General features: G+C 39.3%; 3 protein-coding genes across 5 annotated transcripts; 2 read left to right on the plus strand and 1 right to left on the minus strand.

Annotated features, from left to right (window-relative positions):
* Positions 1-374: 374 nt before the first annotated feature.
* Positions 375-7,490, minus strand: eloal (elongin A, like). The gene is made up of 11 exons (XM_027028127.2): positions 7,401-7,490; positions 6,297-6,353; positions 5,980-6,092; positions 5,106-5,829; positions 4,919-5,021; positions 4,534-4,692; positions 4,351-4,448; positions 3,696-3,876; positions 1,845-1,965; positions 1,174-1,280; positions 375-813 (listed from the first exon to the last, which is right to left on the minus strand). The coding sequence occupies exons 1-11, from the start codon at positions 7,470-7,472 to the stop codon at positions 752-754; spliced, it is 1,797 nt and encodes a 598-aa protein (XP_026883928.2). The 5' UTR covers positions 7,473-7,490; the 3' UTR covers positions 375-751.
* A 470-nt stretch (positions 7,491-7,960) lies between these two features.
* klhl31 (kelch-like family member 31) lies at positions 7,961-12,135 on the plus strand. Its single transcript, XM_027027839.2, has 3 exons — positions 7,961-8,048; positions 8,942-10,144; positions 10,241-12,135. The coding sequence occupies exons 2-3, from the start codon at positions 8,970-8,972 to the stop codon at positions 10,971-10,973; spliced, it is 1,908 nt and encodes a 635-aa protein (XP_026883640.2). The 5' UTR covers positions 7,961-8,048; positions 8,942-8,969; the 3' UTR covers positions 10,974-12,135.
* Positions 12,136-15,773: 3,638 nt separating this feature from the next.
* On the plus strand, positions 15,774-27,090 carry gclc (glutamate-cysteine ligase, catalytic subunit). 3 transcript variants are annotated; one of them, XM_027027822.2, is made up of 17 exons: positions 15,774-16,036; positions 16,172-16,418; positions 17,223-17,335; positions 17,902-18,084; positions 18,301-18,414; positions 18,529-18,587; positions 19,062-19,198; positions 19,332-19,406; positions 22,528-22,644; positions 22,762-22,900; positions 23,032-23,144; positions 23,291-23,383; positions 24,823-24,927; positions 25,116-25,197; positions 25,372-25,484; positions 25,561-25,681; positions 25,901-27,090. In XM_027027822.2, exons 2-17 carry the CDS (start codon positions 16,269-16,271, stop codon positions 26,080-26,082), a joined length of 1,896 nt encoding a protein of 631 aa, XP_026883623.2. In that variant the 5' UTR covers positions 15,774-16,036; positions 16,172-16,268; the 3' UTR covers positions 26,083-27,090. The 3 variants fall into 3 exon arrangements, with proteins under 3 accessions (XP_026883623.2, XP_026883631.2, XP_026883614.2); XM_027027830.2 differs by having other exon boundaries at positions 15,774-15,903; XM_027027813.2 differs by having other exon boundaries at positions 15,774-16,418.
* The last annotated feature ends 477 nt before the right edge of the window (positions 27,091-27,567 follow it).

The raw sequence follows: 27,567 nt of genomic DNA on the forward strand, positions 1-27,567 counted from the left end.
TTATAGTCGCTGAATTTGAATACAGGCGATCCAAATGTCCTTTTCTGATACATTTTGCTTTTTTGTCTTGAGAAAACCTGACTATAGTGATACGACATATTCATGTATTTTGTGTATTTATTTTGGTTGTAGTTTAGAACACAATCTTCCATTCAAATAATTTTTCCATTTTGAAAAAAAGGTCAAAGAATCATTCATTTTAAAAAAGAGGGAGTTCTGACAATCCAAAAAAAAAAAAGAAAAAAAAAAAATCTCTCCAGTTGTATAATTGGCTTCCACATTGGCTTTGCCTATTTGTGGAATCCTTTAAGAACTTTTCAAAAGGTCTACACTCCTCCAAAAGTACACGTACTAAGAAAACAAGTCATCAAATATGACAACCGGATCACATTTTTAAAGGTGGTCCTAATATTTAATCCAAGGGTCCATGGAATAAGGACTACAGCAGGTATTTACCATTATAACCACTAGATGGAGACAAAACGTTATACAATCATGTCAATACCCCAATAAGAAATCAAAGCTAAATCATAACATTTATTTTATTTTACCAGTGCATTTAATCACAGCACAATAGGTAGTCATATCATTTGAAAGTGCATACTTTTATTTCCATATAGAAAAAAAAACAAACACTCAAAATTAGTAGGAACTTATCCCTAACCTCTACAGCATCAGAAAAAAGAGGTAACTTGGTTTACATGGGTCTATAAGGATTGGTATGTATTCTATAGTCAGTCACCTTCCACACTCATCTACGTCCAAGTTGCTTCTTAAAAGCCTTCAAAGACTTTGCCATCATTGGAGCCACTCCTACAAACAGAAAACATTCTAAAATGAGTCTAAACTCAAACACCACCTTTCTCATGGAATAACAACCTTCTATATATTCTATAAAGGCAAAGCTAACAACTTCATCAAAGCACTGCTCTGATTACAGTCAGTATCCACTTCCTGCTACCAAACAGAATTATGATGAGACTGAAGGCACATCAACCAGACTGCAGTTTTTTCCTCCGTAAATATGGCTGATTTCTGTAAGAACACACTTAGCACATCATTATACACTTTCTTGAAGGCCAACTGGCTGTGCTATGGTAAACAAAGTAATGCTCTTATTGTAGGAACAGTATACCAACTAGCCTGAGTTAAAACAAGGACAGGATCTCTCACTTTTGATCTTTCGTGGGTCTTGGGACTGGTTGTTCCCAGAACTTGTGCTGGGAGGCTTGGAGGGCTCACTGAAGCAGGGTCTCCCTCTACCCTCTTGACTCTTCCCACTGAGAAAAAACACAGTATGGGGAATCAACACAGACTAAATACAGTCGGCGTATAGACCAAACACAGGACCAAGGTAAAGCCATAAAGCCAAACATGTGACTGACCTCTGAGCAGAGATGCTTACACACTCCAGTTCCCACTACTATTCTATATGAATGTTTGTCTTTCTATGCTTGCTCATACATCAATGGCACATGAAAAGCATTTAAGCCATGCTGATCCGACCTTTTCTAGGCACTTTGACTGTACCCAAAAACCTATTCACGAACCCAAATGAACCAGTGAGTACAGGCATTCCAACACCCCCTCCCCCCACCCCCAAAAAAACAAAAACCCACAACACTTATTCAAGGTTATACTTATGCTTCTAAACAGCGTAGATAGAACTTTGAAAGTCCTTCAAACATAATTGGTTATTTGAAGATCAATTAGTCATTTTGCCCAACTTCTAGAAACATGTCATCACACTACACAAAGCAGGTCATTATGAGAATGTTTGACTCCACAGGATGGCACTGAATAGATGATGAAGCCCAATCCAAACAGATCTGATCACAACTGACCTGGCCTTGTCTGCAGGGTGAGGGAAGCCAGGGCTGGCAGTGCCATGAAGTTCTTGCTGCATACGCACATTTCTAGGTGGCTTGGCAGCTGAATGTATAAATGCCATCTTCACCTGTCTTCCTGAAGAGGAAGCAAAAGAAAAGCACAGCTGTGAGGGCTGGCAGTAGCTAAGGACGATATCTGACATACAGACTATTACACCGAAGAAGTTAGGCTTTTAAAGGAAGCTGCAATTATGAGCTTTTGATTAGCGAACATATCTGTGGATATTCCTTAAGACTACCTGAGTCCAGTAGGCCAAATCTCTATTCTGTTTACTCCTATTAAATTACCATCATGCCAGTTCTACTATTGTGTAGTACTAGTTATAAAAGTGTGAAGGTCAAAAAACAAAAAAGGGTCAGCATGCACTTTAAACTTAATCAGCAATTTAAAGTTAAGGGAATAACTTGACTCTAGGGTTGGGCAATGTCTACCTACCTGGTAGAATATAATGTCTACATCACAATGGTCTACATTGGAAGTCTTAAAATACTTTTAGGTTTTTATATATTTTCTTTTACACCTTCTCAATGACTATTCAAATAGTTACATTTGAATAGTACAATTCATTTATTATTATTAATTAATTGAGTCCTTGCAACAAAAAGCCCATTTGTCTTTTTTGTAAAAATATCTTAAATCTGGTACGACTGTGATGCCCTGTGTTTAAAATAAAGCAGTCACTAAAGTTTCTCTTCTTTTTATTAGGCAATATTTAAATATAAATGTATGCTCACGTGGAAAAATATAAGCTCCACTGCCATTAAGTGTTTTCAGTACCAGAGATATACATTTTACAAAATAAAAACAATAATATAAAGCATTATTGCAAATATTTTTAAATGCACATTTTAGCATTTTAATGTAAAAGGTTGCACAAAAAAAATTAACTAAAAACATTACACCAAAAAAAGGAAATGGCTGATATGGGTTTTCAACAATGTTTGAAAAACCATATTCATCAGTTCTATGGCTCAAGCTGATCTTTGGCTGGGGTTGGGCGGTGTATGACAACACAATGCCAGTTCAAGACCGCAATATCAGTCAGCCATCACTGATGGACAATGACATCAGCCCAACCCTACGTGGTACCCAGCAATCACAACCTGGTGGGATAAGAGCGTGTTTGTAAAATTTAGAAAAATCAGCAAAATCATGTTTTAAAAGTAGGAGCTGCAAAGTAATGCCTATTTGAGGTACTATTACTACTGAGGCCATAATCAAAAGGCCATTTGGGGTGAAGTTTTTGTAGAGGGGACTCGGGTGAATGACAGGCGATTGAGTATGCCATATACTACACCTTCTGGCTGAGGCAAGAATGTGAGTACAAAGCAGGTTCCTCAAATTCAAGACCAATACCATATTCCCCTATTAGGATTTTGCTGATGAACTGATTGTGATTAATTTCACTTTAGACTATTCATAGAGGAAAAAAAAAAAATGGGGCTATCCAAGTCATCTCACCACTACACCACTGTTCCTGCTACTGTGAAAGCACTAAAAGGTGAACTTAAGACGGTGCGTTTCTGATCAAACAAGGTCTTCCAGTTCGACACATGAAACAGCATTTATCTATTAATACATCAAATGTGTTGGATTAACCCGTAAATGACAAGCATGTTGAAATGGCAAATTTTCCTACCACAACAGTATTCCCAATATTATCCAATTTAACAACTTCTTGGTCACAGCAACTGCACAAGTTTCAGTTGTGTGAACTCATTAGGAAAAAGCCAAATCATCTACAAATGAGGGCTGAGGTTTTGGAGCAGGAGAGCCTTTTCATGCCCTAATCCTTTGGTCTTTACCTTTTGGCTTCCCAGAATGAGCAGACACAATGCTTCTGGTGAGCTGCTGGAGCTTGTGCTCTCGCTCCTCAGACAGGCGGAGGTACATCTCCCTCCAAGCCTCATACTCCTCCAGCTGAGCATTCCGGAAGTCCCGGCGACAGTGCCTCTCCCACAGGTGGTCAGTTACGCCTATGTACACCTGTGGGGCCAACATATAAAGCAACATATAGTGCCAAACACCACCTTGTCAATGGAAACACCAGAAGTAGGGGTAAAAAAAAAAATAAAAAATAAAAAAATAAAAATAAAAAACTCAAGTACAACTAGCTTTGATTGTTTGAGGACTCAAGAGAAACTCAGCAGGTGTCTCTCTGTCCATGTTCCAACCTTTGTAATTCACAGAAGGCACCTTTAAGGTAATTAAAAAGCTCCTGTCCCCATTATCAAAACTATATTAGTCGCTAAAACCTACATGACCCTGAACTCATGTGTGAAAATCCTAATAGACATGTGCATGTTACAGGTAAGACTTGGAGAGATTGTTCAAACAGATGCATTGTTCAGAGAGAAAACACCACATGAATTAATCCTAATTTTGCAAACTGCAATTGCCATCTTTCATTGTTGGTCACATTAGAATTAATTGGTATGACTATCCATTATAATCCCTTACAGGATTGCAGTCTTCAATCCGTAACAGCTGCTCCGGCCTGCAACGCTCCAGCACTGGCTCCAAGAGTTCAAATGGAACCCCTCCAATTTCGTAGAGTGCTAAACAGGGATAAGGCAATAAACCCCTTAAAAGTCATCAGAGCTCAAGGGGTAAGGGCTAACCCCACATGTCCGGCTCACTCACAGTCAATATTGTTCTGCAGGGTTCGGATGCATTGCTGGTATAGGGTCATCATAGTGGGAAGATACGCAGCCTTGCTTCCAGAGTACACCTGCATCTTCTTATTAAGCCGCTGACCGGTAAACACTGCAGCTTCTTCATAGGTATCTGTGGCCTTCTGAACTACAAACCCCAAAGTTCAAGGCTTAAATATTGTAAAAAAAAAAAATTATATATTTTTTTTGCAAACACAGACAGGCACAAAATCATGTCACAGATCAAGGCCTGTCCTGGACAAAATTATGCCACTGTCAAAGGCACTAATAAAAATGATACTACTTAAATGAGATGAAATTATAAATTTTTGATATACAGTATATGTTAACATGAAAGTAATCAAATGACTCACCTTTCTTTTCTGTTAAATACTGATACTGAGAAAGATCCTCACTTTCAGGAGAAATTACAGGCAATGGAACCTTGAGCAAGTCCAACACTGATCCCTTTGAACCCTTTGAAGAGTTCATATAATTTCAAATCAAAACCTCAAAATAATCACAGTCTATGAATCATGAACAAGTGGTGCCAGTAACTACCAAAGTAATCGATGATTCCATTGCTGAATCGCTTGGCGTCGTATTGGAGACTTCACGTACTTTGCCATCCTCTTTTTGGTTAGTCTTAAGATGCTTTAGGTTTCTATCACATGCCCTCTTCTTTCGTTTAGGGGCCTCACGATCATAGTTTAAGTATGCCTCAAAGGACATGGAGGGCATTTCAAACTCCTCAATCTCTGGGTCCCTGCCAACTTCCAATACCTTTTCTGTCCTTTTCTTCTCCTCGTGGTCCCTTTTTTTTAAGGCATCTCTTTTCTTTTCACGCTGTCGCTCACACAAATCATCTTCCTTCAAATGACTATTTTTTTGCTTATTGGAGTTCTTGGGTAGCTGAGTATTCATTACGTCAGAATCCTTTGCAATATTTTTTTGCTCACAATCTTTTTTCTCTTTATGGTAGCCACTGGCTAACATCTCTTTTGAAGATTTTTTAGGTGTCTGTGGCTTATGGCCAACATCAGAGTCTTTCTTTGTGCAATCTTTCTTTTCGCCGTCTGTGCAATCTTTTGATTTAATCACTGTCTGCTTGAATTTACTTTTACTATCAATGTTTTTCGACGGTTTACATTCAAGGCCAATGTTTTCATTCTTGTGCTTCGCTTCAGACGTTTTCGTACTCCCTGAAGCCTCACTGTTTTCTTCTTTGCCCGTTTGTTGAACCTCTTCCTTCATAGAGGGAGACTGAAGCTGCACAACATTCGAACTATAACAATAACACAGAGGAAAATGATTCAAATGGTAAACTGAAAAGCACTGTAAATATGAAAAAAAATAGAGGTATTGTAAGTATATTTCAAATAATAATATACTTAATGTATTCTTAAAAAGTGATTATTATTTGGAGAGGCAGTACCTTGAAGGCTCCTTTGGAACCAGTTTTTTCCACCGATGAACTAACATTTTGGCCATTTCCCCAGCATCATCATGTTTTCGAAAGGAGTTCACTACTTTACCAATTCCAGTTTCCTATATATATATATATATATACACACACACACACACACACACACACACATACATACATACATACATACATACATACATACATACATACATACATACATACATACATACATACACACAATGTATAATGGCTTAATTTATGAAGGAAAAAAAACTAAAATAAAGGTTTCCTCCTTGGGGGAATATAAAAAGGGGATTGTCTCTTACAGCAAGAATATCAAGCGTTATGTCCAGTTCTTGAAGCTTCTTCAAGGTTTTCAGCAGCTGAAGTGGAAAAACATTTTTTTTCCCCACTATGCATATGTATCAAAATATACAATGAAGAGCACAAGTGTTTGCTGTCAGCAGATTACCATTCATCTACTGGCTTCTTTAGTTATTTCATCTAGCAGTGACTGCTGGAATAAAGTCTATACCTTTCATTTCCTCGATACACATGGAACCAACACACTCCATTTAAGGAAAATATCCAGCCAGATCCATTGCATTGCTACACTGGAAAACCAGATATGCTAAACCAGCTGGATAAGTAGACCCTATGTATGGAAAAGCCTAATATGCAGCTGCTCCATTTGCAAAGTTCTATAATTGGGAAATGCCACAACAGCCACAGGTTGTAAAAGACCTGCCACCACACACGTGGAAGGAGTCACATGTACCAAGACATTTTAGTAAACATTCAATATTTCAAATACAAAAATAAAATTAAACTGCACAATACATCATTGTAATTAAGCAGATCTTATAAGTGAGTCATCTCACAGCTTCCTAATTCTTTTCCTCACATTGACAGTCAGTCAACAGGACAGGCAACTGCTGTAGTATTTTTAGCCTGGAACCACTCAAACCCCAACCCCCTTCATCATGTCCCCACTAGCAAAAGGCAGGCACCCTCAGGCTGCACACCCAAACGTAGCACCTACTAGAATGTACACGAAGAGAGGCTATGCATCATCACACGCTACAAATACTATTCTATGATCAATACGAAGTTTAAAGCATCAAATCTATAATTATCTTTCCAGAACACGTCTGGGGCTGTAGGCCTATTCAGGTAGAGTGAATATGAGAGTCTAGTAACGACCTTAATAACTCATGTCTGTTTGTTACTACATACAGCCTGATTTATCTTCAAACACGAGAAACGCTAAGGAATTCCTCAGTGCTAGTTCACTGAGGTGACATGAACATGGCTGTGAGCTGATCAAATCCCACCCTAATAACTACGCCAAACGTTTTATGCAAAATACTTTAGTAGCACCATGAGCATAAATGGTTTAGCTTTTGTGTTACAGTTAAAGAAAACAATACCGTCCGTCCTTCTCTGCTCTCTTTAAGCTGAAGTTTCAACTGTAACACTTTTTCCACGTCTGCCGAGGCCATGACGGGCGCTCACGTGCGTGATGTACCTGCTCATGTGAAAACGATGTACGTTCAGCCGTCATCTTTATATGGGCGGAGACGTTGACAGTGTTGCCCGACCATCATAAAGACGAAGACTCAAAGGCCAATAAATATACATTAAACTTTTCTATAGGCTACGCTCTGTAGAGACCCTGTAGTATACAAATAATTTGTCCATTAAAATCATAACTCGTCTGTTTTATGTGATAAGTAGAATATTCTTATTTACCCGTTCCTTAAAACACAACTTCATATTGATTATTAAAATTCTAAAAGTGGGCCTACAAAATGGAATAACTACTCCACTGCATTTATATATGTCTTCTTTTATTTTCTGAATATAATTAAATTACAAGATCGGTTTTATCAAAACGGAAGGTGGTGTCCTGCGCCCGGCCGTATTGCGCAATCAATCTTTCACTTCGCATAGGGACAGAGGAGGAGTTAATTGGCAGTCTTTTCGAACCACTCGTAGAGCGTCTCTCTCTCTCTCCTGCACACCACCTTGGAGGTGCAAGTCTGTCCCGCGCCAGCACCTACTTCATCTCGGCATAGGTAGGCCAGTATTAACCTTTTTACTGTTGTTTATACGATTAAATGGTGTAAATGTAAATATAAATCATTTCAAATATATGCCTAGAAATAGCCTAACGGACAGACACTAACTGGCAACATTAAAAACATTTTTTTGAATCATACGAATCATGGACACAGACGACAGATCTACCACTATTAACTGCAGGCCTACTTTACTTTTTTTCTTAGAGTATTATCATCTAGGATCATATGACAGTGTTTTTAAGATAATTAACACCTATCCAGGAGATATTTTAAGGATGTCAAAATCAGAATATGTTAGGCACCTGTGTGGGTTTTATGTTTTGATATAAACACATCATAAAACTGCATATAACAAAAATGATATACTAAAACACTGCAAGTATACACACGGCTGTAGGCCTTGACAAAAAGACTATAAAAGGACTTTGGGCCAGAGCAGTTCAGCGTTGCTATTCCTGGATGTGGTTGTGATAAACTGTGACAGATGCACAGACAGGAATGTTGACATGGTTTTATGTTATAATAGCTCTTAGGAGTAAATTCTGCTCTTTACGCACATACAGAATAATCAGTAATAGGATACATATTACAGGATAGACTTGCTTTTTTCATCTATTGATATTAAATTGTTTGACCTGTAGCCTACTATAGTTGACATGGTTTCAAAATCTAATGGATGCATTGTATATTTTTATATTTCTCCATAAAATAGCAGGATCTATAAAGATTGCTATGCACTTTAAAATATTTAGTGAGATCTTGACTTTTTTTAATAAAGTGTAATGGTTTGATCCCAATTGTAATGGCACTGATTGCTAAGAAATATCACATCATCAAACTCTGTTCTGTAAGGATCATCTCCTAATATGTTTATTCATTCATTATAGGTCTTGGCTGTGACCAACTGCTACAGTCATGGCACCCAAAAAGAACAAGACTGCTAAGAAGAATAAAGCAGATATAAATGAGATGACAATCATGGTGGAAGACAGTCCAATCAATAAAATCAATGGGTTAAACACTCTTCTGGAAGGTGGCAATGGCTTTAGTTGTATCTCTACGGAGGTCACTGACCCAGGCTATGCCCCTAACCTCCTGGAAGGCCTTAGTAACATGAGACAAGATAGTTTCCTGTGTGATCTGACAATAGCAACCAAGACCAAGTCTTTCGACGTCCACAAAGTTGTAATGGCCTCCTGCAGTGAATACATCCACAATATTCTCAAAAAAGACCCAGGCCTTCAAAAAATTGACCTCAGCGATGTCTCCCCAGTTGGCCTGGCAACAGCTATCACATATGCTTACTCCGGAAAGCTGACCTTGTCACTCTACACCATTGGCAGCACAATTTCAGCAGCCATGCTTTTACAGATCAACACCCTGGTCAAGATGTGCAGTGACTTCCTAATGCGAGAGATCAGTGTGGAAAATTGTATGTATGTAGTCAACATTGCTGACACGTACAACCTTAAAGAAACGAAGGACGCAGCTCAGAAGTTCATGCGTGAGAACTTCATTGAGTTCTCAGAGATGGAACAGTTCCTGAAGCTCACCTATGAGCAGATTAGTGACTTCCTAACAGATGACTCTCTGCAGCTACCCTCTGAGCTCACTGCCTTCCAGATTGCCATCAAGTGGTTGGACTTTGATGATAAGAGACTGAAATATGCCCCTGACCTGCTGACGCACATTCGCTTTGGCACCATCTCAGCCCAGGACCTGGTCAGCCATGTGCAGAGTGTTCCCAGGATGATGCAAGATGCAGAATGTCACCGTTTATTGGTGGATGCCATGAATTACCATCTGCTGCCATACCAACAGAACATCCTGCAGTCCAGAAGAACCAAAGTCCGTGGTGGCCAAAGAGTGTTGCTTACCGTGGGTGGACGACCAGCTTTGACTGAAAAGTCCCTCAGCCGGGATATTCTCTACAGAGATGAAGACAACATTTGGAACAGGCTGACTGAAATGCCTGCAAAGAGCTTCAACCAGTGTGTAGCTGTCTTGGATGGCTTCCTCTATGTGGCTGGTGGTGAAGACCAGAATGATGCCAGGAACCAAGCTAAACATGCTGTGAGCAATTTCTGCAGGTAATTATTTATTTTTTGCTCTTCTCTGGTTTTCATATTTGTTTTGTAAAACTTTACCCTAATGTGTTTGATCAAATTCATTTTTTTTTCATACAGGTATGACCCCAGATTCAACACATGGATCCATCTCAGTTGCATGATTCAAAAGCGTACACATTTCAGCCTGAACACCTTTAACGGCCTGCTGTTTGCCATTGGAGGACGTAACTCAGATGGCTGCCAGGCCTCTGTAGAGTGCTATGTTCCATCCTCCAACCAATGGCAGATGAAGGCCCCCATGGAAGTTCCAAGATGCTGCCATGCTAGCACAGTCATTGATGGTAAAATTTTGGTAACCGGTGGTTATATCAACAATGCCTATTCCAGAGCTGTGTGTTCTTACGACCCATCGACAGATAGCTGGCAAGATAAAAACAGTCTGAGCACGCCAAGAGGCTGGCACTGTTCTACCACTGTTGGTGATCGGGCTTATGTTCTTGGTGGCAGTCAGCTCGGTGGTCGGGGGGAAAGAGTGGATGTCCTTACTGTGGAATGTTTCAACCCTCATTCTGGTCAGTGGAGCTATGTCTCCCCCTTGCACACTGGAGTGAGTACAGCAGGGGCTGCCACACTAAATAACAAGATTTATGTCTTGGGTGGCTGGAATGAGGTGGAGAAGAAGTACAAGAAATGCACTCAAGTGTATAACCCTGACCTTAATGAATGGACTGAGGATGATGAGCTGCCTGAAGCAACAGTTGGCATCTCATGCTGTGTCATCACCATCCCCACCCGCAAAACACGAGAGTCAAGGGCCAGTTCAGCATCATCTGCTCCAGTCAGCATATAGGTAATATTTATAAGGGAGTTGGAAAAAGTATTTAAATTGAAAATGCTGAATTAGATAACAAATCACAAACCTCTAACTTTCCTCTCAGCTGTGACAAACACTGATGCCAACCACGTAAGCCCAGAATTGTTACCATCAAATTTAATAATTATCACAGAGGTTTAAATGTTGTAATGTCAGATTTAATCAGCCTTCACAAGAGAGAAGGCATGTATGTGTTAAAGTCATATCAGCTTAATAATTAATATCACCAATGTTGTGAACAATTTGTTATTAAATATAATACTTTTAAATTTGGGGGGGGAATGTACTTTTAATGTGCTTAATTGAGAAGTAATGAATTGAGAAGTTAAAACATTGTTTAGAGGTTGTGAAGTGGTCGGTTGGGGGCGAGGTTGTTCCAGTGGAAGACCATTTCTAAATGTCAAATCAAAAACATAAATCATTATGCTTTCAAGTGGGGCCAATTTTTATCAAATTGTTTCATCAGCGCTTCTCAGTAACACATAGCAGAGGCTGGGTGCATACTCAAACATGTTGAATCTGGTCTTTTTAAAGTCACAAAATAACTTCCAGAACAAAGATTGGCATTTACTCAGAAGTATGGAAATATCATGCAATTCATGAAAAATATGCTCACCATATTATTCCATAAAACATGAAGTGCACTGTGAGAGAAAATGGAATATTTCTACTTGCCTAGATTTACCAATCAGGATTACGTGTTTTAGAAACAGTTTGATCTATTTTCTCATTCAACACTCTATCAGAAGTGTAGAAGATGGCTCCTGAGGACACTTCAGCATAAGGTTGACAAAACCACCTTCAAAGACAGAAAATGTTAGAAGAGCCATGATAGAAGTGTGAGGACATGAAAGGTTCCACAAGGATGGTATGTTTTGTAAACTGACTGAATAGATACTGGAACCAAAGCTTTGTGCCTGGTCTGTTTTGGTTAGTTGGATAATAAATTCCAATAAGTTCCTGACAGCTCATGACTTTAAATGTTCTTAGAAACTGAGTAATGTGACAATGCACACATAATGTGTTATATTTTTTTAAAAATGTGACAGATTTTAGAAGAGAAACATTTGTTTTTATTCTGATTTACCATACATGTTGTCCAAGCTCTACATATTTATTAAAGGTTCCTATAAATTCCTGCTGTGGTCTGTTTTTTGTAGTCTTGAATTATGTTGCAAATACCAGACTTGATACCAGACAAGTCAACTTGCCTTCAGCGGCCACACAAATAAAAGTTTCATATATCAGAAATACAAAATCTCCAGCATGTTATGCCATTCAACAGTCACTTTAGTATAAAAAACCTACATTGTAGGTATGTACACCCAGAAGCATTGGATCATGTGTTATGATAGACCAGACTAATTAGGACCTTCCCTGAATGAGGGCCCTCCAAAAGCCTCGGAAATATATTCATTTTGTTTTCTAAGTTTGATTCCCACCATCATTACACCAAAATTAATGAAACATAGTAAATTGTTTCCATGCCACATTGTAATAATAGGGGTCAAAAGTCAATACAAAAGCCATAATGCTTTATGTTTTAACCTGTATTGTTGAGCAGAACTACATGACACTAACCTTAGCACTGCACAAACTCACTACAGCTGCTATGCAGAACACAAGGACATGTTAACACATTGCCTTTAAGACTATCTACATATAACAGCTAAACCTACCAAAAACATATTAGACGTCTACAACAAAGGCATTGGGTACCTAAGTTACTGAAGGTAAGCAAAAGGGTGCAATGCTAACTACATAACCCAAGTTTATAAAATGAGAAATATAACCAGTAAATCTTCATTTTGCAAGATTCTGTTGCATAGCTAGCATGAGCTGATTAGACAAAAACTAAATCTCATAATTCCCATGTAATGTCTCAAAATAATTATTAATAATTATTATCATATATATGTTATGCTATTATTAAATTGAGATGCAAATTATTACACACAAAAATGTACTTTTTCTCATGACAGAAGTGAGAGGTCTCAGTAAATAAGCAAGAAACAGGAGTGAGAGGAGAAGAAGAACAGAAAGATGGAAAAGGGGACAAAGAACAGGTGAAGGCAGTAAAAGAGCAAGATAGCATAAACAAAAGAATGTAGAGAGAGAAAGCAAAAAGGGGACCATGAACTTCACAGATTTCTTCCAAAATGTGTTAGCATAAAGTGCCAAAAAGTAAATATGTTCAAGTATCATCAGCTAGCTTAATAGCTGTTTGCAGTCATCAGCACAAGATGATGAAAAATCTCAGGATTTGATTCAACGTAACCAGTAAACATTTTAATTTACTAAAGTAAATAAATAAAATTATTAATGTAACAGTGTTTCTGCAATCATAACCCAAGGAGTTAACTTCACTACTTAATATTTCACAACTTTGTTAGTTTCCACACACATTTGGATTTTTTTGTTTGTTTGTTTTTCACAATTCTAGAGCTAAGTATTTTTTTTTTTAAATAGTTTAGTTAGCTAGATAGCCACATGTCCCTCTTTTTGTCAGGGACAATTAGCATTGATCCTTCTATTAGGAAAATCCCGTTGCGTTGTACTGGCCTAGGTTGGGAAAGTAGACACACACGTGTTTAGCACACATGCAGGATAACTTAGCTACATGTGTTTTTGTTTTTGTCAACTGTAGCTGTGACAATGCCATCAAAAATAAACTTAAATAATAAATAAAGTTGTTATGTTTTTATGTATACCTTCGCAAAGTAAAATGAAATCAAATTTATATAGCTCATTTTACAAATGATGTTTTCACAAAGCAGCTTTACAAATATCCGAGTCCAGGCCCCCAGTGAGCAAACCAAGGGTGACAGTGGCAAGGAAAAACCTTTAGAAGAACAAAGACTCAATGGGGGGGCCATCTTCCTCTGGCCTACAACAGTCACCATAGTAGTAACAATGGTAGCTAGTTCTGAAGTCGTGGTTGTAGATACTCAGTTGGGGTAGTATAATTCTCAGAAACGTCAAAGTAAGGGGAGCCAAAATCTGAGTAGTTTATTGAATTCAATGTTTTATGCATTGCATTGTAATTCTATAAAATCTATATATTATTTTAATAGTATAAGTATGTAGTGTTTCCTAACTCAAAATACTATGCTGCAATACATTTTTAAAAGGTTAATGTGTAATAGTTTTATAATAATTTAATTTAATGAAATGTTTAATTGATTACTTAACAGCCTTTTAAAAACATCTTAAAATGCACACATTTTGTAATGAGTAATATTGTATTTAATAAAGCTTAGTTATTTTATTATACCATTTTATTGTATTGTATCTGTAAAATTGTAATATTTCTTGGTCTTTTCTTTTTCCCTCTTTTTGTATTTTAATTTAATTTAGCCTAATTTAACTATTTTACTTTTCTGTAAAACTTTGTCAAATGGAGTAGGAAACATCATTAATTTGCTTACAGTGGAAAACATTATACAAGGATTACAAGGGATGTAGATGCCCTACACTCAAAGTAGGAAGCCTGGTTGGTATTCAGTGGTAAACCTTTTAAAAGGAGAAAAGGGGTGGGAAAGACTCAAACAGAGTATTTAGCAATACTTGGCTAGTCTTTGAATACATTGCCTGTTTTTCCATCATTTTATTGACATTTTTAATATCACCTTTAGCTATTTAATGTTTCTTTTATTTATAAGGACTTGACTTGTTTTAAAATATGTTATATGAATACATATATTATAAATATATCTATACAACATTCATAATTTGCCATAACAAAAAAAGTGCTATTTCTTATTTGACTTATAATAGGAGGTCTCTTGTCTACAGCACATTTACATTTTCATTTATGACATTTGGCAGACGCTCTTATCTAGGACGACTTTAAAAAGTGCTTTGTCATTTACTCATAGAATGTATACTAGCTAGCACAGTATGTTACACTTCAAGATACCGTTAAACAAGAATACAGTTGAAATACAGGGATCAATGCTGATGCCTAGAAGCGCAAAACATGTATAAGTCTATCTCAGACAACAATAAGTGCAATAACAAACAATATCAAACTATGCTTGCTAGAGTTTTGGTTACTCAACAAGTGCAGGATCAATGGTCATTCTAAATATTCCACAAATAGACAAGTCTTCAGTTTGTGTTTGAAGATTGCAATGGACTCTTCTGTCCAGACAGCCAATGGAAGTTCGTTCCACCATCTGGGAGCCAGGGCAGAGAACAGTCTCAATGCTTATTTTCCAACACCACATAGTCTGTAGCCCATACATTGTGGTTGCTGTCAAATGAGATGAAGTCCAAAGGCTACATGATATACTGTATTAGGTAGGTTGAATTTCACACCATGTGCTTCAACACAGCACATGTAGTAAAAAAGTTCTTGCACCCATCTACAGGTGTGGTTGCCAGTGTTATTTATTTATTAATTTTTGGCAACTCACCAAAACCTTACATAAGGCTCCCTTGACCTAGCAGAGACTGCTACGAGTGTTAGGTCTGCTTTATTCCCTTGAAATGCATTCTGACAACAACTAATAATAATAATAATAATAATAATAATAATAATAATAATAATAATAATAAAAAAAACATTACAACAACAACAACAACAGCAGCAATAATACAGATTCGTTTTTCGTTTCATTCAAGACTTTTTCACTGACTTATGTTTGGCGTTAGGATTTTGCAGTGTCATGATTACAATCATTACGACTGTTGTCTTGGAAAAAGTCTAGCGTGTTTGCCAACGGGAAATGAGCTGCGCGGCTTCAGTAGCTTGGAAAAGCTGGGGAAAGGGTGTTTGCTGAGTCATATGATGACGCGCCTCACGCCTGACCTATAGTCACGTGTTCTAAATCAACCTTTCTGCAAGAAAAGAGACTGTATGCATATAGGACACGGCTTGGCGTTGTGCGGGTCTTCCGGCAGGGTGAATTCGCTAACGTTAACTGTATCGCTTAGTCGTGTAGTTTGGTATCCCCTTAACCGATCGCAGCTACTCGCTACATAATTGGGAGGTTTAGTTGTCCGTGGAAATAAATGTAACGGCCTCACGAAATAAAGTGAGGGCATTTGTGCGGTCGCAACATATTTGAAAGCAATTAAGGCCTCTCTTTGCTAGCCTACTAGTTAGCCTAGCTAGCAGGAACATCTTGCTAAGATAACCCCACGTCTTATGTTTTATTCTGTTTTCGCAGTTTTGAGTTACGTGTTATCCGAATCAAGCGGAAGTGAACTTCAGGCAGTCGAATAACCATCCCTGGTCAGTCCTCTCACTGTTCCTAAGTTTGTGCTATGGGCTTGCTGTCTCAAGGATCACCACTTAACTGGGTAGAAACCAAGAAGTATGCTGACCATGTCAGGAAACATGGTATTCTTCAGTTTCTCAACATCTACAATAAGGTGAAGGATCGACAGAAGGATGTTCTGAAATGGGGCGATGAGGTAAGAGGATGTACTCTCGAAATCCTAGTACCTAACATACACGCATTAGTTTTCGTTTGAAAGCAGTTCGTGTTTAACGATACATCAATTGAAGGTAACGCTACTGTTACTATTTTGGAAACGATGATCTGTGTTCCAGTCCTTTCTGAATCACGCAGAACATGGCTGGCTTGCCGGTTAAATCAGTGGACCCAGAAAAGCCGAGCGCAGCAGGTGCATGGCTCGTCTCACGATACAGACGCAATATTACTTGCTATTATTTGGGTCCACTGTGGCTATATTGTAATTTAACGCTAGCTAGTCATATGAGCTAGATAGAGCTGCTTGACCACGGTACATGAAAAGGTTTGAGTAAACCTGCCGTTTGCAACCGTAACTTATCTTTACGTTTATGATCTTGTAATTAGGTCAGTCAGCAGCCAGGCTATTTCACTGATGCATAGATTAAACTCTAATGTAGGCATAACAAAGATAGAAACAGCGATGTATTGTTTCTAAATTTACTCGAGATTTTAGCAGTTCGCGTTTATTACCTGCAGTTTACATAAAACCTTAGTGTCGTATGGCCTTCAACGATGTAAACACGAAGGAATGGTGTTGGTTTTAGATTAATTTTAAATTAGAATGACACAGGGCAACATTTGGAAATTTGTTCATTAATAATGGTAAGGTACACTGGGTATACTCACCAGAAAAAAAGTGAATGGAATTTCAAAACATTGTTCATTTGAAATAGTTAATATATTTGTCACAAGTTATCCTAATTTGGGACCTAGTTAAACTGAGTCCAAAATTTGTTTGCAGGTTGAGTACATGCTGGTTGAACTGGATGACAAAAATGAAAAAGTTCGGCTGGTTCTGAATGGAAGCGAAGTCCTTGAGACACTCCAAGGAAAGGGTGAAAAGATCAACCCCAAGTGAGTAACTACTGTCCATTGAAATGAAAGTTTGAGAGTAAATTATGCTTACATTTTATCTGAGTTGATTCTTTTCAGAAAGCTTATTTCACAAAATCCATCTAAATGTGTCCATCCAGGAGTTGCACTCTGATATGCTCCTCACTCCCATACAGGCAGTAAAAGACTGCCTTGCGACATGTCCCATTTTGTAAATGCATCCAGCACAAGAATAAACAATTATCTTTCTATTCATAACTGTTTTTCCTTACGTCACCTTTCACTCGTCTCCTACACACCCCATGTCAGAAACTTGTTCATCCTGCCCAGTGTGCTAGATGTCTTCCTGCTCAGCATGTTTGCAAATGTGAATTGTTGATCCATTAGTTGGACTCCTTTTATTTCATGCTTGGTGTTTTGTTTGCTTTGGACTTGTATTAATCCAAAAATGTAAGCCGATGTATGGTGAATTTCCAGACACAAATATGTGAGCGGCTGATGCTGTTAATTTTTCCTTTCCTATGTGCTTGATTTGCATTCTTTTGTATATGCTAAACACAATGTCCCCTCCCTTCATGATTATGCAGCCACCCGACTCTGTGGAGGCCGGAGTACAGCAGCTACATGATCGAGGGTACCCCAGGCCAGCCCTACGGCGGGACCATGTCTGAGTTCAACACCGTGGAGGATAACATGGGCAAGCGCCGCCGGGAGGCATCCTCAGTGCTCGGCGAGAACGAGACCCTCTGCACCGTTACATCATTCCCCAGGTAGTGCTGGCCTGGTATCAGGTGCTTATGGAAGGCCCTCACTGTAGAGACAGTATTTACCCTTTTGCCCTGACAGCTTTGCTTCTATGGTATAGATAAAGTTAGTTATATGTGAAACCTTATAGGCAAAGTTGTTTAGATCCAGGATATGTCTACACTATTCTGACTAATTTGCACTAATTTGAAACTGGCCATTTGGTACCTCATGTGTTTCAGGTTGGGCTGCTCAGGCTTCACAAAGCCAGAGTGCAAGCCGACCCCTGTTGAAAAAGGAGCGTCAAAGTCCCTGTTCTTCCCTGACGAAGCCATCAACAGGCACCCCCGCTTCAGGTATGTCTTTGTCTTGCCTGTCCCCAGGTAATCTTGCTGCTCCAGCACTTTATTAAGATGATGGTATTGCAATTTCCAGCAGTTCCACATAATAACAAATTTAATCCATTTCAGCACTTTGACCAGAAATATTCGTCACCGGAGGGGGGAGAAAGTGGTGATCAATGTACCAAGTGAGTTACTGATGATTTGGAAATACTTCATCACTGCATGTGTCTTTTACTGAAAACATGTTGTTCTTGCTTAGGGATGAATCACATAAGATCGCAATTTTGAAAATTCTATTGTTTGCTTACCTTTTCATGAGAAGGCTGAGTGCATAGTTTTACCCTGGTTCTAAAAGCCATGTAATGCATATTTTCTTTGAGGTTTGTCTAAAAAGGTAAGTATTGTTCAATAATGATGCAGCTTAAATGACACTTTGAGTCATTGGTGCATAAATGAAAATCGCCAGGCCTCCTCATGAAATTCATCATCAAGAAACCTGTTCATGTACTCAGCCTAAGGAAAATTTTTACTGTGTGAGAGATTCAGTTTTGTGGAATTAGATTTTGTAAATACTTGTTTTTATGATATGTAATAACATCGGCATTGCACGTTTTTTGGGATTGTCTCAGAAATCGTCCCTTTCTATCTGTCTTAAATAGTCTTTAAAGACAAGAACACTCCATCTCCATTCACGGAGACGTTTCCGGAAGACGATGGGGAGGCTGCACGTGCCGCCCTTCCTGACCACATCTACATGGATGCCATGGGCTTTGGCATGGGCAACTGCTGCCTGCAGGTAGATCCCGGCTCTTGGATGGGCCCCCTTCCAGCACCCTGCCACAGGTGTAACTGCTTGTAGCCTTGCGAGTTACCTCAATGCCCTTCCTTGCTGGGGCAGGAGGAATGACCATGAGCTGCTGTCATTATAGGTGACATTCCAGGCCTGTAGCATCAGCGAGGCACGCTACCTCTATGACCAGCTGGCCACCTTTTGCCCCATCGTGGTGAGTGAGGGTGCTGGGAGGGGGGCACTCTGTTAGAATTAACACCACACACACACATGCATACACATTTATTTATATATATATATATATATATATATATATATATATATATATAAAAAAGAACTTTTGAGATGGTGACACACTCTACATTGGCCCCATTGATGTGGACAGAAGAGTGTGTGCAGTCTTTGTTTTCCAGTAGTTAGCAGTAAGCTCTTTGGCTTTCTTGGTGTTGAGGGAGAGGTTGCTGAAGAAACACCACACTGTTAAGTGCCAGATCTCCTCCCTGTAGGCCCAGCGTTAGTTCTGCTGATGTGACCAGCCACTGTTGTGTTGTCTGCAAGCTTGATGTTGGATTTATGCATAGGGACACAGCCATGGGTGAACAGAGAGAGGAGCAGAGGGCTCAGCCCTGTGACATACCAGTGTTTAGAATTAAGCTGGAGGCCTGTGACTGCGTGCCGTCAGAGACTGGGGTCTGTTTGTTATGAATCCAAGAACCAATGACACATGGGGGTGCTGATTTCCAGTTCACAGAGTTCGACAGTGTTGAAGCTGGCGCTGAAGTTAGTTCTGAAGTCGATGACCATCATTCAGAGGGCAGAATGAAGGGCCATGGAAATGGCGTCCTCCGTTGATCTGTTCAAGCAGTATGAAAACTCGTGTTGTTCCAGTGACAGTGGAAGAATCGCCTTCAGGTGACTGAGAACCAGTTTCTCAAAGCACTTCATCTTGAGGGGTGGGATTGAAACAGGGCAGAAGTTGTTCAGGCATGCTGCATCAGGATTCTTTGCCACCGATATGATGGTGTTTGTCTTTCAGCATGTGGGAACATTAGCCTGTGCCAGTGACGGAAGATATCGGTAGAATCCTGTTCAGCACAAGCCCTGAGGACACATCAGGGGATGCCGTCAGGGTAGCCAGCTTTACGTGTGTTCATTCTGCTCAGTACTGAACATGCATCTGCCGTGGAGTGTGATAGGGTTGCAGTCCAGAAGAAGGGGCTACTTTTTGGAGGTGACATTGTCAATACATGAGCTGATGTTGATGTAGTTCATGACCATGGAGGTGTATGTATCCAAGTCTGTGTGAGAGTTTATGGTTGCTTCAGTCAGTTTTCAGAAACCAATGCTGTAGGGAGGAAACAGTGCCTCCTGGCCACACTTTAACTGGCCTGGTTGATGTTTTTTAAACGTTTTCGTGGTATATGCTTACAGATTAGGATGTTTCAGGTATATTTGCCATGTACACAAAATGTCAGACAGTTGTAGATTAAAATGCATATGTGATGCTCAGGAACACTAGTTATACGTTATGAAATGCACTATACATATATTCTCATGTGTGTAAGAAGGTGAGTGGGAAGGAGAAGGAAAAAGTATTATACTTAATATTTATTGTATTACACTTTCATATACAATTATACATTTTTATATATACACAATAAAATACAGAAACGTGCAGAATATATAGGGCACAGGAGTATAATGCTCGGATTATGTAGGAATATGCAGATACTAACTGGGCAATATTGTGTGTACAGGAGGTGACATGGGTAGTAAAAAATAAATGGCTATGTGCACTATGTAGAATATTGAAGAGTACAATGAGCAGATGAAGGAGCAGTACAAAATGATTTGGAGAAAGTTGATGCAATAAGATATGAACTATATAAAAAAAAAATGTATGATAAGACTGGCTGCTTAGCGACAGTGCTGTAATGATACTGCAGTATTTCTAAAAGCAGTATGTCCAAAAGTGACAGATTAGAGAAGAGACAGGAGTGACTGAGGTTCAGTTTGACTGGGGGCAAGAGTGGAAAAGTGGGAGGATGTGATGACTGGATTACAGTTTAATCAGGATCCTGATAGCCTACAGGTAGAAACTACTCTTCAACCTGCTGGTTCTGGACTGAATGCTGTAATAGTATCTGCCTAATGACATACTATTAAACAGTCCATGCTGATTTTTCTGGGCCTTTCTTAGACATTGGGCCTTTGCAGATTTCACCACTGTGTTTCTGTGAAGGTACCAGGTCAGGTTGTGAGAGAGGTGCACTCAGAGGAACTTGATAACTGCTCTGGAGGTGGCTGAGAACACATCCCTGGAGAGCACCTGTGTTCAGAGAGAGTGCAATGGAGATAATCACTGAACATCACCACCTGGGGTCTGTTCCTCAGAAAGTCCATAATCCAGTTGGATAGATGAGTGTTCAGTCCTAGGTCCTTGAGCTTTGTGAAACGTTTGGCTGGAAAGACTGTTGAAAGCAGACCTTTAGTTGATGAACAGCATTCTTGTGTAGCAGGTTTTTTTTTTTAAAGCCAGGTGTGGGAGAACACTACATATCACTAGAATATTGTATAGCTAGAGTATTTTATGGATTTGTGGGTGTGGTATGCAAATTAGAGCAGGGTCATGGTGGTCAGAAGGGAGGAACAGATGTGGGTTTTGACTAGCTGCTCTAAGCACTTGATTGTAGCAGTCAGGCCCAGAGGGCAGTAGACATTCAGACAAGGCTTCATAGGGACAATGATGGTCTTCTTAAAGGATGTGGCAGTCACAGACAGTCTAAAGGAGAAATTAAAGCTGTCAGTGAGAGCTGACTGGCACATGCTTTGAGGACACGACATCGCATGCCATCAGGACCAGGTGCTTTGAGTGCATTGACCATCCTGAAGGGACTGATCACATCAGACACGGTTGACGTAACTACTAAGATTACAAAATCTGGAGAGACACTGGGCTTCATGTTGCACACACATGCAGCCATCTTGATTTACATATATTGCCGTTTTCCCTCTGAGCAGCACTATTTCTGTGAACATTTCCTAGACAGTAAGCATACTGAAAAACAGAGATTTCCGTTTTTGCATCAAAATATGATCAAAGCATTGAGCTAAGGAACACAAAACATTAAAAACCACAGTTACTATAAATACATACACTTATAAAACATGTATACATATAATACAACTCAATTCAAGCATATTAAAACTATTTCCTTTTGTACAGTATGATTGTGTCATTAGCTGTGTATTTCACATCATGGCATGTTTTTAGCTTCAGTTTGCTGTTGAAGGTTTTAGCGTTATCGGTTCAAAATGTGTTCCACTGTGTGCAGATGGCCCTCAGCGCCGCCTCACCATTCTACCGCGGCTACGTGTCAGACATCGACTGCCGCTGGGGTGTGATCTCGGCCTCCGTGGACGACAGGACTCGGGAGGAGAGGGGGTTGGAGGTGAGTGTGACATACGATGATGCAATTTGAGCCTCGCATGGTGTTTTTGAGATGTAGACTCAAGTTCTGTCTGTGCTCACTCTCTCCCACTTGCATTGTTTGCATCCTGCTTTTCAGCCATTGAAGAACAACAAGTTCAGGATCCACAAGTCCAGATATGATTCGATTGACAGCTACCTCTCTTGTTGCGGTGAAAAGTACAATGATATAGAGCTGACGAAAGATGAAGAAATCTACAAACAGCTCCTCGATGCAGGTAGAAAGATAGAAATGTTCTACATATTAGTAGTATCAGTAAGATGAAAAATTAGTAATGGGTAAGTTGAATTTGTTGGCTTTATTATGGCTTTGCATTAACACAGCGCTGTCCTGATGTCTTCATTGCAGGGATTGACAAGTTGCTGGCCCAGCACATTGCACACCTCTTTATTCGGGACCCTCTGTCGCTCTTCGAAGAGAAGATTCATTTGGATGATGCAAATGAATCTGACCACTTTGAGGTACTTCAAATATAAACATTTATCAGTTGGAACCATCTTTCCAATGCATTTTCCTTTCTGAAACATTTAAACCATGTTGAGACTCAGAATTAGACTAAAGTTTGGAAATTGTTTTATCTGCCTATTTTTGTTTCATTATGGCACAGAATCTTCAGTCAACCAACTGGCAGACCATGAGGTTCAAACCACCTCCTCCAAACTCTGATATAGGATGGAGAGTGGAGTTCCGTCCCATGGAGGTACATGTCCTGATTAGACTCCTCTCCATCGGAGATTGTTTAAAGGAATATTTTATCCAAAATGGCGCCTTTGTAGCTAGCAGTATGTTGTTACAATGCAAAATAAATCAACTCAGTTTAATACTATATCAGCATATTAACTTGATTGCTAGTCAGGTTGTCACACATTCTCCCCATATAATTGTAAGGCTCTAGCTTCTTTGACTATAGCCCTATTTGGACAGGATTAAATTTACATGGGTTCCTGGGGTAATTTCTTCTTTCACAGGTGCTCATCTGTGACTTTATTTCCAGCCATGTCTGTGTTTTTCTCCCTCTTCCCCTGAGGAAAATTACAGGAAGAATTACCTGTTTTTCATCAGATTTAGTGCTTCTCAGATCATTTTAGTCCCCTCCAAATACAAATCTCTGTGACTTTTCAGGTAGAGGTCACCTCCCATTGGGGGGGGGGGGGATTTTTGACCCCTGCTACTAGCTGACCCTCCCAAATTGCAAAATGAAAAGGATGATAGTTTTTAAGACTCACTCCACCAGTTACTTAGGTATTAAAGCTTCCACTCCATACGCTAAGTGGGAGAGTATTACCCAGAGCAAAAAAAAAGATCTCTAAGGTTTATTAAAGGGGTGACTATACATTGAATTGCAGCTACTAGTTGTATTGCTGAGTTTCTTAAAGATCTAATGTTAAATCCTGATAAACTAAACATTTATTCAAACTGCTGCAAACATCCAGGTTTGTGGAAAATACAACATACTTTAAAGTAGCTTGTCCTGTAGTAATTTTAATTCTGTACAAATGTATGAGCTTTATTACTGAGTGGAGGTGTAAAATATTTCATTACAAATGTCCATGTAAAACTAATCCCATCTGAATAGCTCATAGCTGAGGGCCTGTTCTAGCATGTACTTACATGGCTGGATTCCTGTGTCCTCATCTTACCCAAGGCTGTTTAAAACAACATAGCAACTGCTGCCCTCTGGTGGATACTGTGTATATAATGCTATGACTGCTGCTACAGACATTCAGTTTCTCAGCCAGTTGCTGTGCCATTGCACCTTGCACATGCAGTACTTTAATATTCATCTATAATGGTATATGCATTGCTGAAATTTATTGATCGCATGGTAATAAACTCATCCTCTGCTGGAGTCTTGGTTCCTCTCAAGGTTTCTTCCTCATGCGCTACAGTTTTTCCTTGCCACTGACGCCCTTGGCTTGCTCCCTGGGGGCTTGGACTCTGACAAGTGTAAAGTTGCTTTGTGACAACAGCTGTTGTAAAAAAAAAAAAAGCTATATAAATACATTAGACTGACTAATATACTCAGTGATGCTTAATAAACCAATAAACCTTTTAGGTTGCTACACTGTCAGCATTGATTTTCTTTGGAAAAGTCTTCTTGCTCCAAGCATGTACATGTGGATACATTCTGCCCCACAGGTCCAGCTAACAGATTTCGAGAACTCTGCATATGTTGTTTTTATCGTCCTTCTTACCCGAGTGATCCTGTCCTACAAGTTAGACTTCCTTATTCCCTTGTCAAAGGTTTGTTTTATTATATTTAATGTCATTGAGGCTGTAATGTTTCTGCTTTTATTCAAATGTTGCATGTTATAGATTTATGGGCTAATCCTAATTCTATAGTTATATCAGGGTTTACTATAAGAAATGGCAACAGATCTTTTCACCATATTCAACTTGGCATGCTTGAAATGAAATGAGTGTTGTTTTAGGTGGACGACAACATGAAGGTTGCCCAGAAGCGAAATGCAGTGCAAGAAGGCCTATTTTATTTCCGCAAGGACATATTCAAAGGTGAAGGAACATTTCTGAACATCCATCTGTGCTAGTTATTTGAACAGCCAGTTATTTGAACAGTTGTAGCTAAAAAAAACCAAAAAATAAATCCGCCTTCATGTACCATAAACACTGACACAGTTTACCTGCTTTCCGTGTCTGGCGCGCGCACAAACCGGTTCTCTTCACAAGGCTGCAACTCCGTCTTTGACTCAACCTCCAAGGCAGCGCAAAACGGTGTGGAGAGTGATGGGCAGCACGAGGAGTATGCGCTGATGAGCATCGACACCATCATCAACGGCAAGGTACAGCCTGCTCCGCCACACGACCTGCGTGCACTAGCACGCAGAAGGCGCTAACGGTAACACGGCATGTCTACAGGAAGGAGTGTTCCAGGGCCTGATACCCATCCTGAACTGCTACCTGGAAAACATGGAGGTGGACGTGGACACACGGTGCACCATCCTGAACTACCTGAAGCTGATAAAGAAGCGAGCTTCTGGTAGGCAGCACGTGCACATGCAGTGTCCATCTGAGCACACAGCCATGGTAGCGAATGTCTTAGCACAAAGGCTGACTTACTGACCAATTGTGGTAATGGTTTCTGGGAGAAATAGTTTAGGGATTCAACGGGATGCTACCTGTTACATGCTATTTCACCGGCGCTTCACTAGATATTTACTTGCTCTTTTGACTGTGCACTTCTCTTAATTAACCTCAGGGGAACTGATGACCATGGCCAAGTGGATGAGGGAGTTTGTTGCCAAGCATCCGCAGTACAAGCAAGACAGCGTGATCACCAACAAAATAAACTACGACCTGCTCCAGAAGTGCGACCGAATAGCCAAGGGGGAGGAGGGATGCCCCAAACTGCTAGGTGATACTGTCAAAAGAGGCAAATGATGTCCTTGACCTCAGCGACTGGAAGCTCTGCATTATTACTGAAGGTTTTTTTGTTTGTTTGTTTGTTGTTTTTTTTTGCTGCATGAAAATTTAAGACCAAAATGAACGTTAGAAGAGTGGTCCAGACCAAACTCTGCTTTTACAGAGAACATTAAATAAGAGAAGCAAAAAAAATGCATGTGTGCATTGCAGGGCTCAGTGGAATGTTTTTCAAACTTGTGTATATATTTGAAGATTTATATGATTCTCAAAATTATTTTAATATCTTAAAAAAGCGAGTATGTAACTGAGATTAGATGTGTACATAATTCTCTTTTGAGCCTGACTTCAGATCCATCTTTGATTTCTTTGTGGGATTATATAAATGTGGGAAACAATACATTTGTAAATGAGACACTGTAAATATAGTTGATTTCAGTAGATATTAACAAATGTACTTTCTTTTTATCATTGACATGGGTTTATTGGTTTGAGCTGCTGTTATTACTAACCCCTGAACAGATTTTGCTTTCTTTAGACTTTTTTTTTTTTTTTGGCTTGAGGTTTGTTGTATGAAAACTAAGTGACATGAACTTTATACAGAACTGCTCTTTTGACAGCACTGAACCAATGTTGCATGTGTCCGTGCAGATCTCCATGTGTAACTTGACACTTAGTAAATGACACATGTAACTTCGTTACATTGTGCAATGACTCTTAGTAATAATCATAAAACTGGTTGATTGTTAACTTTGAGACTGTCATCAGTTTCAAAGCAAGAACTGTCTGGTTTTATTGTATGTAGAAATGGGCTAAACTACCCATTTTCTATCTCTACCATCAAGTTTGGTATGTAGGTATTTATTGATTAAAGTTAGTATATTTCACTGTCAGCTATAGCTTGAAGTCATCCACTAGATGGCACACAGGACTCAGGCTCTGAATGAAGAATTTATAATATTTCTTGGTGGTGGGGATGATTTAGCTCAAATCTGCCTCACTGATGATTAAAATAATATTCATAACGCACATTTTCCCTGTTTACCATATTACTAACGTTTTATCAGAAATCAAAAGTTTCAAAAGACTAATGTTTCATGGCACATTTACTGATATTAAAAAACTTGATGTCTAAAATAATTGTACATTTATTAATTTCATTATGTTGTTTTTAACAGTTTATACAGGGGTGACCCACTCAATTTAAACATTTATTCAAGCCCTTTAGTAACATTGCAGCTGAATGTGAAAACCACGTGTGTTGGAGTTGAACGCCGCAGGGCGGTGGATCTCTAGTAACCAGCTTTGAAAACTTGGACAGAGAGTTATAGACTATATAGAGCATTTGATGGTCATTGACTACTTCATGATGGCATAAACCTTAGTACATGATCGCACTGGTTGGATCAAGGCCTGCACTTTCAGTCCCGTAGCTACAGGACCCTGCAGTTCTACGATCAAAGGCTAGATGGAATTACGGACCGTGTCTAGATTGTAAAGTGAAGA

The sequence above is a fragment of the Electrophorus electricus genome, chromosome 11 (genome assembly GCF_013358815.1).
Source record: "Electrophorus electricus isolate fEleEle1 chromosome 11, fEleEle1.pri, whole genome shotgun sequence".
Taxonomy (NCBI): domain Eukaryota; kingdom Metazoa; phylum Chordata; class Actinopteri; order Gymnotiformes; family Gymnotidae; genus Electrophorus; species Electrophorus electricus.